The sequence below is a fragment of the Rhinatrema bivittatum genome, chromosome 1 (assembly GCF_901001135.1).
Source record: "Rhinatrema bivittatum chromosome 1, aRhiBiv1.1, whole genome shotgun sequence".
NCBI lineage: Eukaryota > Metazoa > Chordata > Amphibia > Gymnophiona > Rhinatrematidae > Rhinatrema > Rhinatrema bivittatum.
In genome coordinates this window covers 252,826,606-252,842,506 of record NC_042615.1, presented here as the reverse complement: position 1 = coordinate 252,842,506, position 15,901 = coordinate 252,826,606, and the positions used below count along the sequence as shown (strand labels likewise).

General features: G+C 42.8%; 1 protein-coding gene across 4 annotated transcripts in view; it reads right to left on the bottom strand.

Moving 5' to 3' along the window:
* CHL1 (cell adhesion molecule L1 like) overlaps positions 1-15,901 on the bottom strand; it is a 244,933-nt gene that overhangs the window by 104,899 nt on the left and 124,133 nt on the right. For all 4 annotated transcript variants that reach the window (XM_029593458.1, XM_029593467.1, XM_029593449.1 and 1 more), the window contains one exon: positions 1,141-1,325. In XM_029593458.1, the coding sequence (XP_029449318.1) occupies positions 1,141-1,325 (185 nt within the window). The remainder of the gene's footprint in view (positions 1-1,140; positions 1,326-15,901) is intronic.

Below are 15,901 nucleotides of genomic sequence, written 5' to 3'. Positions count from 1 at the left end.
ATGGCTAAAGTTCTAAAAGGCTATTAAGTTCTAAAAGGATTGCTAATGTAGCAATATAAAAAAAAAGAAAAATTGAAAAACAGGGTATTTATAAGATTTGAACTAATACCGCAAATGATTGATTAGTCCGGACGGCCTTTTAAGTGTATAAGGCACATTGTCAGGCTTGTTGCTGCGGTTACTAATGCTAAAAAGTGAAATTGAAGATTTATATTATATTAAAAAAAATGATTGAAAAGCAACGATTGGGAGTGGCAAAGTAAGATACTTTCTTAGATTCGTAGATTCCTTTTTTGAGCATGAATTTACATAAGAACATATAACATATGCCATACTAGGTCAGACCAAGGGTCCATCAAGCCCAGTATCCTGTGTCCAACAGTAGCCAGTCCAAGTCACAAGTACCTGGCAAGTATCCAAACATTAAAAAATCTCAAGCTACTATTTCTTTTTGATTATTAGCAGTTTATAGATTTTTCCTCTAGGAACTTATCCAAATCGTTTTTAAACTCATTTACATTAACTGCTGTAATCACATCCTCTGGCAATGAATTCCAGAGCTTAACTGTGTGCTGAGTGAAAAAGAATTTTCTTCGATTTGTTTTAAATGAGCTACTTGCTAACTTCATGGAGTGCCTCCTAGTCCTTCTGTTATCTGAGAGAGTAAATAGCTGATTTACATTAACATGTTCAAGTCCTTTCATGAGTTTGTAGACCTCTATCATATCCTCCCTCAGTTGTGTGTTCTCTAAACTGAACAGCCCTAACTTCTTTAGCCTTTCTTCATAGGGGAGCCTTTCCATGCCCCTTACCATTTTGTTCGCCCTTCTCTGCACTTTTTCCAGTGTAACTATATCTTTTTTGAGATGCGGTGACCAGAATTGCTCACAGTATTCAAGGTGGAGCAATACAGAAGCATTATGACCTCCTCCTAGATTAATTTCCTAGTGCAGAAAAATCTTTTTCCTGCACCTTCGTCCTGTGTTACCATGAATCTCTTCCCTCATTCTCTACTGAAATGTACCTGAAATGTAATTAGCCCCTGGAATGGGTTTGGAAAGGCAAGTAATCATATCTAAAATACAAATCCAAATCTTCACTTCCAGTCTGTTTGAGAATTGAAAGCACTTTGATACATACCTTCCACATTGATATGAAATTCATGCTGGGCTGTGCCGATGTGGTTACTGGCTATGCAACGGTATGTTCCACCATCTGCCTCAGACACATTCTTTACTTTCAGGATCTTCCCATAATTTTCTGTCATGACTCGATGTTTTGGTAAATCTCCTCCAATTTTCCTCCACTCTAATTTAGGCGTTGGGCTAACAGAAAAGAAGAGGACAGAGACTATAATCATTAATATAATAGCGGAACAGCTTGTGGTTTTTGTTTGCACGGTGTTTTAGTGGTTTGTGATGCATTTATTTTATTATGATTGTGTTTTTTGTCTGTACATACAACATGTATATGTTAATTGTCTACTGAATGTATCCTTTGGTTTGTTAACTGCATAGTTTCTTTGACTTACAAGCTGTATATTAAGTACAATAAATAATACTAATAATAATTACACTGTCTATTGTCCTAAGCTCTTTGACTCTTTCCTTAGACCCTCCAATATATTGACTGACAGCAGTGATAATTGATTGCTAATTCAGAGAATAAGGAAGAACAACCTGCTTCCACAATCCCATCATTCTGTAGCCAGCTCCTACCCACGGACCTGCAAGACAGTTTTCAACAGGAAACTCCTCACTGAATGTTATGAAAATCCGACCAGCAATGCTGGCAGATAGAAAAATACCCTTGGATTTTGCACCTGTTATTTGTGCAGGGCGGTTCCAAGACCTCATATGTGTCCTAATACTGAGCAAGGAAAGGATAAAATCGCCTTAGGCCTCAGGTAGTATCTCACCCATCCTATTCCTATTTTTGTTTTATTATTATGTTTTTATTTTTAGTTTAATTTGGTTCCTATTTCCTAAGAATCATTTTTTAGCTTATTTATTGGTTTCATAGATTATCTTTTATTAACAGCTAATTTATTTCCTTTATCCTGTGTAGTTTTTAGCTGTTACTATTTTATCAATCATTGTATTTTCGAATATGTTTTAATTTTGTAAACAGCTGTGGTTTTGTCTGATACAACGGTATATAAATGTCAATAAACTAAACTAAACTAAAGTAAACTATTGCACCTTACTCTTAAAGATAGATTTAATAACATGCGCGTGGGTGTCCATGTGGGCATGGTTCCCAGCGCGCGCACATGGATGCACTGATTTTATAACATGAACGCGTCCACGCATGCATGTTATAAAATCAACTACCCATGCACAATTGCACGCCCAATTTTATATTGGCATGTGCGGGGGGGGGGGGGGGGGGGGAAATTTTATAACATCTGCCCGGTGTTGCAATTGGCCATTTCCCCTGTTCCCTCCCAGTTTGATCCAATAAAGGAGCAGACTGGGAGGGATCTTACCACCCCCCTAACTCACCTGCCTCCCTTTTCCCCTATCCTCCCCAATCTCTAAAACCTACCTAACTACCCTTCTTTTTTACTTTTTCTCATTACCTGCTCTACGGAGCAGCAGTAAATTGCACGTGCTGGCCAGCTGCCGCGTGCGCTTTAGAGGGACCGCGCTTAATGGCGTTATCATGGCTGGCCCCCTCCCCCCTTTATTTTTTAGCGGCTCTTCTGCACGTACCGGGAGATAGGCGTGTGGCCCTGGGTCTTCGAAAACGCCCGCGGCACGTGCGTGGCTTGGTCACAAAAAATAAATAAATAAATAGTTCCCGGTATAGGTGCTTAGGGCTTTTAAAATCATTTATTTATTTATTTATTTATTTGTTAGTTTTTATATACCGCCAATCATCAGAGATATCACGTCGGTGTACAGAGAACTAAACATACGCCATAGCATTATACATAAAACAGTATGGAAACAAATGAAAACCAATACATAAAACAGCTAATGCAGTAACAGTGAATAACTTAAATAATTAATAGAAACAAGGTATAGCTATTACAACACAACTCAATAAATTAACGAGGTATAAATTAGGGCAAAGCTTAAGGGAGAAAAAATAAATTATTAAAACAATAATAAAATTTAATAACTTAAATTAGCCCATTTCCTTTTAATCTGACCCCGTATGGGTCCCCATCTAGCCTCGGCACTGGTCCACAGCTCCATCTCCTCCTCCTCCCCTGTATCCCATCACTGGCACTGGAGGAGCTATGGGTGGCATGGGTCACATATACACCTGTGCGTTTCCAATGAAAATGTATTCTGATACTTCCGTTATATATTTCTGGCGGCTTTGTTATACCTGCTATATACAAAGCTGGTCACTTATTTATTGCATGCAGCAAGTTTTACTATTGTATATTTTTGGAAGTTTGCCTCTCATACTGACTATGGAGGAGTCATGCGGGGCTGGCTTAGCAGGTATTAAAGACTAATTTATGTGCATAAACTGACCAAGAAAGATAGGAATATTTGGGGTTTGTGTTAGAAGTAGTGCACGCATCCAGTTAAGGGTGGGGTGCAATTTTCAGATCCTATGGGGAGCCTGAAGAAACACAGGCGCTTTGAAAAAAAAATTTGGCTGGTGAGGGCAAATGGGTCGAAAACTATCTGTGAACTTTGCACCTGCTTTACATGGCGTGTAAAGTATGACCTCATAAAATATGCTTAGGGATTTCAAATTGAAATTCCTGGGCTTACGTTTGCCTTCCACAACCTAAGCCCATGGCAGCCCATAGTGAAAACTATTCAGCTGCTGAGGGGGAGGGCAGTTTTCAGTTTGGGTAATCTACCCAGGTAACTAACTGCTAAACTGCCCAGGCAATTTCCTTTGAAAACTGGCTGCTGTTTTACCAGACACAGTAAAAATGCCAGTTATATTTCTTTTATTTAGCTGGTGCATAAAATCTCTTGTACAGGTACTGTTCTTTTGAGGTGCAGTTGGTAGCGTTTGATGGTGTGTGGATATGTATATCAACATACTATATGTCTGTAATAAATACATTATTAGTTATCATTTATTTGATATACTGCCATTCAATAAAACGCCATCTTGGCGGGTCCTGAGTTTTACCAAGGGGCTTGAGGAAGCATTAACTGGGCCCAGGGATCACGTTTTGCTGGGTCAGATGAACTGAACTGAACCCCCCCCCCATTAAACGAACCAAAAAACCACCCCTCCCCCGAAACGAAAACAAACCAAAATTAAACCCCGGGGCTGCACATTCCTGACACTAATATTGCCATAGCCTGCTGTATATAAACTTATGAACCCTGATCAAATCAGTGCCTTAAGATTCATAAACCTGACTGCTGTTTAAACCCCAGAATTTGTGATAGAACTTTTATGAAAAATGAATGAGGAGTAAGTCCTACTTTTTAAATTGGAAGGCAGTCCTAGGGGGGGTCACAGAGGGGAACAACTGTAGAGAATGTTTTCCCTATTTCACTGGGCAAACTACAATCCATGCCTTTGATGCTGGGCTGCTACACCGTCTGCTTACTGATGTTATTGTTTGTGAACCCTACGGAGAGAGACTGGCGTTCAGCTGCTAAACAGGCATCAGACAGCTCTCTTATTTTATGTGCCTCAGCTGGGGAGGGTTACATGCAGAAAAAGGAGATGCAAAGCTCTGTGTGTAATGTTCCTTAGGCAATTATCAGAGTCAAAATGTGCACTTACTTTTCCTTTAAAAATTGGTGTAAAGATCACAGTTAAAAAGGACCTGCAGATTTTGAAGCAGTGAGGAGGGTTTGAAAATTTCCCTCAAAGTGTTTGCTTTTAAATTACCCAAATTAGCCAGACTAGAATATCTAAGAGGCCAATATTCAGTAGGCCGTTTTAGTAAACAATGTTAGCCGGGTAATTTGTCCCGTATATTCAGCAGGATAAACGTCCCGCTAAATATACTTGCTTAAAGTTATCTGGCTATTTTTAAATTGCTACATATCCAGATACTTTCAAAAGATATCTAGTAAGTATAGCGCAGTATCAGTAAAAAAAAAAAAAAGGAAAAAATATATCAAAGGGCCTGTGGCTCCCATCCGCTTGTAAATTGCAAAATCTAGCCCAGCGCTCCTCAAATACTGATTACTGGGCCTACTGTCCTCCGCCCCCTCCCCTGCCACCGACACCATTTTCCCATCCTAACTATAAAAATTTAGATTGCTCTCCCCCCCCCCCCCGGACTTTGGAACCTCCACCTCCACTTGCAAATAATGTGGGACCCTCATCCCATCCTCCCTTTCACCCCGGGGACAAAAAAATCATTCCAGCCTGGAGCGGAGGGTCTCACTCACCTGCTCCCAGCGGCTCCAGCGCTACATCTGATAGGCGTGATATTTTGTCATTGGGCGGAGGGTGGGATGGGATGGGGGTTCCGGGGGGGGGGGGGGGTGTCTAACATATAGTTCGAGACTGGGGGAGGTGAGTTCCAAAGTCTTGGGGAGGCGCAGTAGAAACATTTAAAGTGGAGAAGGGAAAAGGGTGCGTGGGGGAGGGGGGAGGTGGCAGTAGGCCCGTTAATTAGTATTTGAGGAGCGCTGGGCTAGATATTGTTTTATTTATTTTACTTTACTTTTTTATTTTACTTTACTTTTTTATTGCAATTTACAAGTGGATGGGAGCCACAGGCCCTTTGATTTTTTTTTTTTTATTATTGTTTTATTTTTTTACCTTTTAAAGATATCCGGATAAATAGCAAGTTAGCTGGCCATACAAGGTCAAACAACTTTAGACCTGCTCTAAAGCAGGTCTAATTATCCTGCTAACCTGGTTGGATATACTCGATATTCTGCTACGGAGCCGGGTATCTCAGACCCTCTCCGGAACACCCCTGAAATGCCTCTTTTTATCCAGCTAAATTATAGCCGAGTAACTAGTTAAGGACTAAATATAGCCAGGTAAGCCATTTAGATGGATAACTATTATTTTATCCATCTAAATGGCTTGAATATGAACCTCTAAATCTTTTCCATTAATGAATCAATAGGGATCTTTGTTTTCAGTTTTTATTATATTTTGCCTAGGGATCTCAATGTTAGAACAAAAAAAAAGTCTGTGGAAAAATGACTTTAATATAACACACAGGAGAAAAATCATTTTTCCACTGATTTATTTTTCGTTCTAACATTTGAATTTCCCAAGCAAAATACAATAAAAACTGAAAACAAAGGTCTTTATGGATCAGTTTCCCTGGTTTTTGTTCTTTGGGGGTCACTTTATCCGGCGATTCATGTCACATCATTTCAAAATTAGAAGCTATGGGTCTGATATTAAAAGGGATTTAGCAGCCTCAGTTAGATCCCTCCATAGCATGTCTATAGGTGCCTCTCCTCCTATGCTGTCACTGCTTAGAGTATGCTATGCTGGGAGGGGTCAGAGACAGGAAATAACTTATTGCAGCTCCAGCGTTCATTCGGAAGAGGGGGAAGCAAAGCATAAGGACCCTCGGGAATAAGACAGTCTGTCACCCCAGGACTCCCAGGAGTTAGTGTTCCAACAAGAATAACTTTATTTAAAATTCAGTTTCTTCAGTGAAATGATTTGACATAAAACTCATTTCTTTGGAAATGATTCTGGTTTTTTTTCACTCTGCAATTTCACAAACATTCTCTCTTATGTTCCCCTTTTTTTTCTTCTCTGATACCAGGTCCTTCTCTTGAATGGCTTTTAGGGCTTTTCCTATGGAGTTGTGCTTATGTGAGTGTCTTAAAACATTTAAAACATCATTAAAATCTTTCCTGTTTGGGCAAGCTTACCTGTATAAAGCGACTATAGGCTTGATGGAAGTTAAGCTTGTTTATTTTCTGAGTCTGGGCTGGATCTGGTCATAATTGTGCTTGCATGTCTTATTTTTAGGAAAGTTAAGTTTGTAGACGTTAATGAACTATGTATGCTTTCCCATGTATATTGCTTAGGCCAGTGCGCTAAGCGATTAATACATTTTTTTTAAAAATCTTTATTGATTTTCCATAATTAAAACAGAAAAAAGAAAATACACAAAGTTTGGTTTGGTAAAAACCTTCCAAACTATCTTTTCACGAATAATTTTTAAGCAACTAACATGTTTCTTATATCTTAACCAATGTAATAGGTACTTTTGTCAACAATACAGAGGTATTAAGATATTGGGAGATAATAACCAAATATTAATTACATTAAATTGGAAATTCACAGGTCTGTATTATTCTTTTCTTTACTTACTCACTAGGGAGAGGGGACGAGGTGGTTAATCTCTTCTGTTCAACAAAAAACTTTAACTGGTCTGGTAGAAAAAATATGAAAACATCTTGGTCTTTCTTAATTATGCATTTGCAAGGGAATCTTAGAATAAAGGAATATCCCATAGATACCACTTCCTGGCGGTATACCAGAAACTGTTTTCTCCTCTGCTGAGATGCAAAGGACAGATCAGGAAAAATTTTAACTACTTTTCCATGGAAATTAATGGGGTATTTAGAGAAATATCTTTTCATGACCTTATTAAGGTCGGAAAAATTTAAAAATGAAACTAATAATATACTCCAATCTATTACCAAATTATTTGAAGTCTCTAAAAAATTTGTTAAATCACCTTGAAAAGGCAATTCTGAGACATTTAGATTAGCAATTTTCTTTGGCAAAAAATAGCAATAACTGATAGATGGCAATTCCTGTTCTGAAAAAAGCAACACGTCTTGTAGGAATTTTTTTTAACGATTCCATCGGTATCTCTCCGACTACCCTTGGAAAATTAAGGAGCTGGAGACTTAAACGTTTGGAATTGTTTTCAAAAATTTCTATACGTCTAGACAATGCTTCTCTGTCCTTAACAACAGCAGCCTGAAACTCCAAATTCTTTTCACCCACATCCTCCAGGGCCTTAATTCTATCTTCAGACTTTTTTTTACCTCATTATGTATATTCACTAAATCCTGCTGACTCTTCCCTGCAATAAAATCTATATTTTTCTCTAGACCTTTAATATTAGTGGACATCACAACCATCAAGTCCCACACTCGATCTAGTGTAACCACTGCAGGGAGAATTAGAGACTCCAAAACCTCTCCTTCAGCTGTCTGTTTTCCTCCTCCAATATCGGCTTCAGTAGGTGTCCATCTTTCTTGCTGTTCTTCACTCTGGCCTAAACGTAATCCCACTACAGCTGAGGATTCTCCTCTCATACAGTCCAAGGAGACCTCGGCTCCTGCCAAGGGTGGTTTAATCGTTATATTCCCAGGTAACATCTCATTCGCCCTCTGCACAGGTGGTAATCCTAGATTGGGGCTCAGCGAAGCCTCCTCTATAGAGCCAGATCTTCCTCCCACTTGATCTGGTTCAGCAGGTTCCTTGGCTGCTGGTGTATTAAATGCAGACGCTGACATATATCTTACAATCTCTTGTTGGGTAGGAGATAGAAGGGGTATAGTAGGATATACCCTAATTTTGCCCTTTCTTTTAGGCGGCATAATGACAATAAAGAAAAATATTTCCAACAGGGGTTGTCACTATAGTCAGTTGTTCTGTGATTTATTTTCCTACCTCTGTGGCTGTGAAATCGGATTGTAGAGCTTCTCCCGTCACTCCGTCCTATTCCTTAGGCATGCGTGGCTTTGGTGGCACGCCGGCGGCAGTGGCGCGCCACTGCTGCGCTGATCTTATGGCACAATGGGGCTCCACCCACTTACGTTGGGGCCTCTGGAGCAAGTTGAAATTAGCCCTCATCCTCAGGAAAGCTCTCAGTCCGAGTCAGCAGCGTTGAGACGCCGCTGCTGCGCTGATCTTTTGGCGCAATGGGGCTCCTCCCACTTACGTTGGGGTCTCTGGAGCAAGTTGAAATTAGCCCTGGTCCTCAGGAAAGCTCTCAGTCCGAGTCAGCAGTCGTGATTAATACATTTTAATAAAGTAAAAAGTCAAAGTAGCTCTGGTCTCTTCCCCCTCCTTGTACCTGCTCTTCGATGCTCTGATCTGTTTTGGCCTCCTCTTGACTCCTTGTTGAAACAGGTGGGCACATTCTCCTTTCCTCTCCTCTCCTTCTGATCTGTGTCAAATAGACACATCCTTCTCTGTAACACTGGCTGGGAGGCATTAGGTCGCACTGGTTGAGAAACCCAGGGTGCAACTGTTCCTTGTCTTCTTACTGCTAAATCCAAGAAGCTCAAAAATCTCTTGGTCTCCAAAAATGGGTCTCTTTTTTTCAACAAAAGAAAAGAAACCCTAAGGATAAAGGCTATCACCCAGAAATGGGAAACCATTTCTCTAAGAAGTCCTATGTCTTAGGAGAATGACTCCAAGTCAAGAGATGGAAGGTTGTAATATCGTCCTCCCTTGAATGATAGACAAGCAAACAGAAAACAAAAACAAGGATAAACAGCTCACTGGCCCCCTTCCTTTGGGCAAGTAACTTTTCTCAAATATACACCATAGATCCTACTAGGGTACTTTTCTTTGGAAAATTGTCCTCTATATTATTTGCTGGAATAATCCATTGTGGAACCTCCCTGGGGGACACAGGGGGTTCTTTATCAAATGGATCTTACCAAACTTCCTACATTTACCACCAATATGTCCTTTCTACAAGAGATGCACTGCTTGCTAAGGAATTTGATGGGTCCTTACATGTGTAACGCTACCAAGGTTCACTAACTTTCTTCTCTAGGTCCTAAAGCTTTCTGGATGGTAACTGCTGTCTAGGGTTCACCCAAAGTTCAGGGTGTTCTGTGTGCAGAGCTCTTGTATTTGTAAGCGTCCTCTGTAAGGAGGGGTACTAAGGAGGGATGAGGAAATGCTTGTTTGAAGAGTGAGAGATGCATGAAGAAGATTAGGATGATGTCCAGGGGAAGTACATTTCTGACACGGGAATGAGCTGGGGAAAAGTTATTTAAGGTGCTGTGAGGGGCATCTTAGGGAGAGAGAAAGGGAGAAGAGTGAAGGAGTACTCTGGAGCATAAGGGCTCCTGAGCTGGTACAATTTTGAAGTCTGCTGGTACTGAAGATTCCTGTTAGCCATTCAGAGGGAGGACCCAAGGAGAAAGGGTGGAATTCCTGCCGGAGAAGCTCCAGGAAAGAAAAGATTTTGTTGTTTGATCTTGAAAGAATATTGCATCAAAGCCCTTGAGGCTGAAGTTTAAATTGGAGCCTAAAATTCAAAGAAATATTTGAAGACAGGGGAGAATTTTATTTGAGTTGCTGAACTATAACCTGTTACTACAAATTTAAGAAGCCTTTCTCTGAAGAAATTATCTGTTTTCATTTGGATTTACAAAATAAAATCTTCTGTTTTGGAACCAACTAGAAGTGTGGACATTGGACTTTGTGTTTTGGTAAGTCTTCCTGCCAGAGGCAGTCAGGTCCCCAATTGGCAATCCCTGGTGGATTTTACCTGTTCCTAGGGCTGCAGCAGTGGCACTCACATCCCTCTGCAGTTATGAAGGTGATCCCAGAGGAAAGGGGGTTACACATAAATATACCTAGCTGCCTTTTTACTAGGTGGCTATATTAAGCTGTTTATTCTCAAAGGAGAAGTTGGATCAGTGTGTGCAAGTTATCTAGCCAAATTTAGGTGATGCTATTTATTATAGGATTAAATCTAATTGATTAGAATTGTCCCAGCTAGAGTTAAACCTAATTTCAGGAGCTACCTAGCTGGCAATGTGGCAGCTGAAAATTATCCTAAGCTCCTAGTCACTTATCCCCTATGAGACAAAAATATATTCATAGGCTTTGTCCAAGTGAGAAGTGTTAAAACAATCACAGTTTGAGAACCTAATCATTCGTAATGGACCTTTGTCCTGTGGTTCCATCACTGGAAAATAACATTTAGTATTCCACCTTCTACCAGGATTGTCTCAAGGCGCATTACAAGCAACATTTCAACAATTACAGTTGTAGTGCAGCCTATACCAGAGAGTGATGGCAGCGCCTTGGCCTAGACATAGGCCTGAAGCTAGGGTCTCGCTTAGGCATAGACCGTGGCCCGATGCTGGGGTCTTGGCCTAAATCCAGACCCAATGCTGGGACACCGGCTGAGACCCAAGCCCCTAAAATTTGTCTGGGGCCTGAAAATCCCCGGCCCCCATTTACCTGAATCGTCAGGTATCCAGCACCAGGTCCTGGCCTGGAGACTAGGTCCTGACACCTTGGCCTTGGCTGAAGCCCAAGTCTGATGCCGGGGCACGGACTGGAGGCCAGGTTCCAATGCCTGGGCCTTGGGCCAAACCTAGGCCCAAGACAGAGGCCTGGTGTGGATGCTGGGTCCTGAATCTGTGGGCCTCTGCCCAGGGTCAGGCCCAGGCACAGAAGTTGGAGCCCAGGCCTCATAGGTCCTCTTTGTCTTCGTTCTTTGAATGATGCCATCTGCATCCTTCTGAGTGGAGGGCACCATTTTGGTGTATGGCAATTAATGGAACTTCTGTTCACCAAAATGACAGCCTCCATTGTGGAGAATGTGCTGGAGTTAATCTATTCCCGCACTTCCCCAGCGAATGGCATGATTTGAAGAAAGAAGACAAAGAAGAAGAGCATCTAGGAGGCCTGGGCCTGACCCTGAGCCGAGGCCTTGGTGTTGGGATCTGGCCTCCAGGTTGGGCTTCAGTATAGGGTCTGGGCATGGGCCAAAGCCCAGGGATCGGGACTCGGCCTCTGGACTGGGATCCGGTGTCGGGCTTGGGTCCAGGCCCAGGTCCAGGCTGAGGCCCAAGCATCAGTATCTGGCTTCTGGACTGGGCCCCGATGTTGGACTGGGGCCCAGGTCAAGGCCCAGGCTTTGGGCTCTGGTGTCAAGTCTGGGCTGAGGCCAAGGCCCCCGGCCTCTGGATTAAGCCCTGGTGTTATGTCTAGGCCACGGCTCAGGACCAAGCCTCAAACCTGGGCCTTGCATAGGGCATAGACTGACGTCGCAGTGACCTACTGTGGCCTAAGCCTACGTAAGGCCCAGGCCCCTAGGTCTCATCAGTGGATCTCCCCTGGACTGGGTAAATGGGGCTGGGGAGGATTCTGGCCACTTCCAGGAAGGTCTCATCACTGGGGATTGGCTTCTAGGTTGGTATACTGCTCTCACTACAACTACACAGCAACTAATCTTTGCCTTTTTCTCTCCCACCTTACCGCTTTGACCCAGGAGGCCCGCTCCAGCCTCTACCAGGTAACAACCTCACCAGCTACCACCTTGGGATATCTCCTTAAGCTCTTCTCTGCCTTTTCCTTTACAGGTGAGAGAAGGCATCCACTTAAAACCTGGCTTTTGATTCTGCTGGCATAGCCACAGATTGCATCAGATGTCTGTGACACCAGGACCCACTGGCAGAGCAGGGAAGTCAGCAAGAGAACCTTTGGCCTACTCAAAAAACATCTCTGCTGCCTGGACAGATCAGGGAGATATATTTTCTACATCCCACAAAGGTATGTGAGATGTTGCTAGCCTGCTGCATGCGTCAAAAACTAAGGCCTGCTGCCTCTAGAGAAAAAGATGATAATCTTGAAGAGGAGAATGCATACGACCTGAGTGAATAGGAATTGCAGGAAATACATCACCATATTAATCAGCAGGCTGTAGAGGAAAGGAACACTGATTCAAAATAAATTTTTCAAAAGTGAAGGTGCATTTATTTACAATACTTTCCTAGGCCATCCTCTGTTATTGAGGGGTGGCTCACATCCCTTGGACTAACTTGGAGAGCATTAACACTAGAGCAGTGGCAGGGGATGAAAGCTGCGAGAAGGCTATGGAAGGGAGAATAGTTCCTGGGAGCTAATGTTAGGTGGGCCTGAGGATGAAGGCCTGCCAGCACTGGTATGCTTCTCCTCTTCAGCAGCAGCACAAGAGGCCATCCCTACAGCACCAGAGGGGTTCCTACCTGTGTCCTCATAGAGGGGGGATCCTTCCTCTGTGGTGGTGGAGGTGTTGCTGGAGGTTACATCAGTGCAGAAGGTGCATCCATAGGAGGATGAGGCCCATCATGGACACACAGGGGGAACCTGCCACTGGTCTGGCAGAACTACAGCAGGTAGTGGAACAATTTAGAGTGGTGGTGCAAATGCTGGTGGAGGCATCATTCAGGGGCCCTGTGGCTACCATGGCGTATTCTGTGCAGGCTGTGGTTAGCATGGTGGCATCCCCTGCAGCATCTTCTTCCAGTCTATAGTCATAGCCTGCAGTTCCTTCTGCAGTAGCCTGCATCTCTTGACTGAAACCCTGCATCTCTTCCTGCATCACTTCTTTCAGGCCAGGATGTCCTACCTTAGGCCTACACGCTGGTCTGCCACTGTCTCATTCAGTTGCAGGATGCAGCTGTCTGCTGGAGTACAAGGCATCTCATCCTCTTCTGTACCAGAGAAGCCGCCCTCTTCCAAATATCTACCTTCCCCCTTATGTACAATATGTCGCAAAACTTCAGGACTTGGTGGCTGGTTGTATGTGGACCTGGGCTCAATCTTCTCCAACAAAGCCTGGTTCTGCTCTTTTGAGGTTGCCACATCCTGGTCAGGCTCCAGTTTCTCAGCATTGGATTCCACTGATCCCTTCTCTTCATCCCCACTCTCTTCCTCCAGGCTTTCCTGCAGCACTCGTGGATGCTGCCGAGCCCTTCCAAGACCACTGGGTCCTGGCCTGTCCAAATCATGTTCTGTCTGATCACTTGCAAAAAGGTAAAGTATACAAATTGTCACTCCAGAGTATTTCTATCTGCTGCTTTCTTTTTTTTTCCTTCTAGACAAGGAAATAAGCTCAATGAGACCCACTCTACGGCCTCCTGCTAGTCAACTAACGTCTAATCTAGCATTCCCTTGGGTGTCAAAGCTACCATTATGCACTTTTTATTCACCTATATATATAGATAGAAAGAGGACTGACAGCTCTTGACTGCAAGCCCTATCTGCTTTTTGGACCATTGAAGATCTCTAAAAAGTAGCATATGTATATTTATGTATGGTTAGACAAATTATTATACTAATGATGTGCAAGCATCTTACATAACTTTCTTACAAGCACTGCTCACCATGTCAGCCTTCAGAATGTGAGGTGTCCAGCTTTCCAACTCCTCTCATTGCTGCCTCTGAAATGGTGCTGAGGACCTATTGTACAGCTGGGGTGAATGTAATCTGGCTGGAATGCCCCCTCAGCCCTTATTCTGACCTGCTTCTCTTTGAAGGTCTAGTCATTTGTGATTGAGGTCTTGCATACTCCTATTATTGCGGAAGATTGTATTCAGCTGATGGTGGATTTTCTTCTAGGCCCATTCCTTCCAGAAGGAACCTATTTTCCATGACGCCTTCCCATACAAAATGTTCTCCCATGGATGAAAGATAGACCTCCTAAGTAGGGCTCACCTTCTTCCAGACATGGAGCAATTAGGAATATAGGCTATGAGACTTGCCCTAATATATCCACACTTGCACATAAAAGCAAGATAAATACAAGTATAAAGGGATAGGATTTACACACATAAAATTTACATATGAACTTTAACAAAATAGATATCAAATTTTTGTGTAGAAGCTGTACATGGGTAAATGCACTGGATATATGTGTGTACATACAGTGCCTATAAAATAGTGGTATACATGTAATATTGTTCTTATAGAGGTATAGAGAGGGTTACCAGGTCTAAGTCATCAGGGAAAGGCAGAGCCGGTTGTGGTTTTATCCCCATTGCATTTAATGTAGTAAAATCAGGACCGGCTAGGCCTGTCCCTGATGATTTGGAGCCATCTATTAACCCTAGTCCATAAGCTAAATATTAGGTGTAAGGAAAGCAAGGCATGTGTGAACGACTAATTATCTGAAGCCTTATACTTTTTTATTGGCCTTACATTTATTCTCTATGGATGGTATTTAATCAGAAAGGGAAAGACCCTTTATTCATCTAAAAAATTCTTTTTGGTTACTGTATGGGTCCTGTGTATTAGAACAGTGCTTCCCAACTAATGTGCTAGGGCACATTGGTGGGTCTTTTGATCTAGTCAGGTGTACCATGAAAAAGTCATTGCTGCCTGATGCTCAGATCCAGACCAGCACCTGGGTTCTGCTTTCAGCACCTCAAGGCAACAAGAGTCACCAGTGGTGACTCTTAAACCTGTAGAAGCTTCTGTCTGAGAACATGTATAATCATGCATGCCTCTTCTTCCTAGCTACAGAATGAACTTTGGAGTATAGTAATTAATGGGCAGCATGCAGGGCATGGAGAGCCAAGCCTTGCTTTGTGCAGTACACACAGTGCACACAGCACCTCTTCATATTCACCCTCCTGAGCATCTGTCTTATCCCCAGGCTGAGTGAGCATGCACTGAGCACTGGAGGCGACTCATTCTGAGTGCTGGGAGCTGCAGCAGTGGAGGAGCTCTGGCAGCCCATGTGGCAGCCAAGTTAACTAACCGAGCCAGGTGCCGGCATCACACTGATTTCTCCTGTCCTTGAATTGAAAAGGTTGGGAAACACTGTATTAGAAGACATCGGGGTATTCATTTCTACAGGATTTTGTTTGCTATATCTATATCTACCCTACAAACTCCATTTAGTGTAATTGATGTCTAGATGGGAATCAGCTGAGGGAACTGACAATTCTGATCCTGTTTCAGGTGATTGCCCCCAAGCTCCAAAGGCTTCTCAGTTATAAGTGGTGCGGGTTGTTAAGGGGAGAAGGTAATGGAAACATCAAAAAGTCCCTGATAGCTCAGAGCTGGAAGCTTTTATTTGAGAGCCCTCAAATACTGCTTTAGCGTACTTGGCTGGTAGAAGGCAGGGGCCCAAGGGATACCTGTGTTCTATCAGGCAGACCTCCGTTGACATGTGGATCTTTCAGAGCAAGTATGGCGATGGAGAGATTTGCGGCTGGATGCTGCGAGCTTTCTGGAGGTAAACTGGCCCCCACTGAGAAAGAGAGGTTCT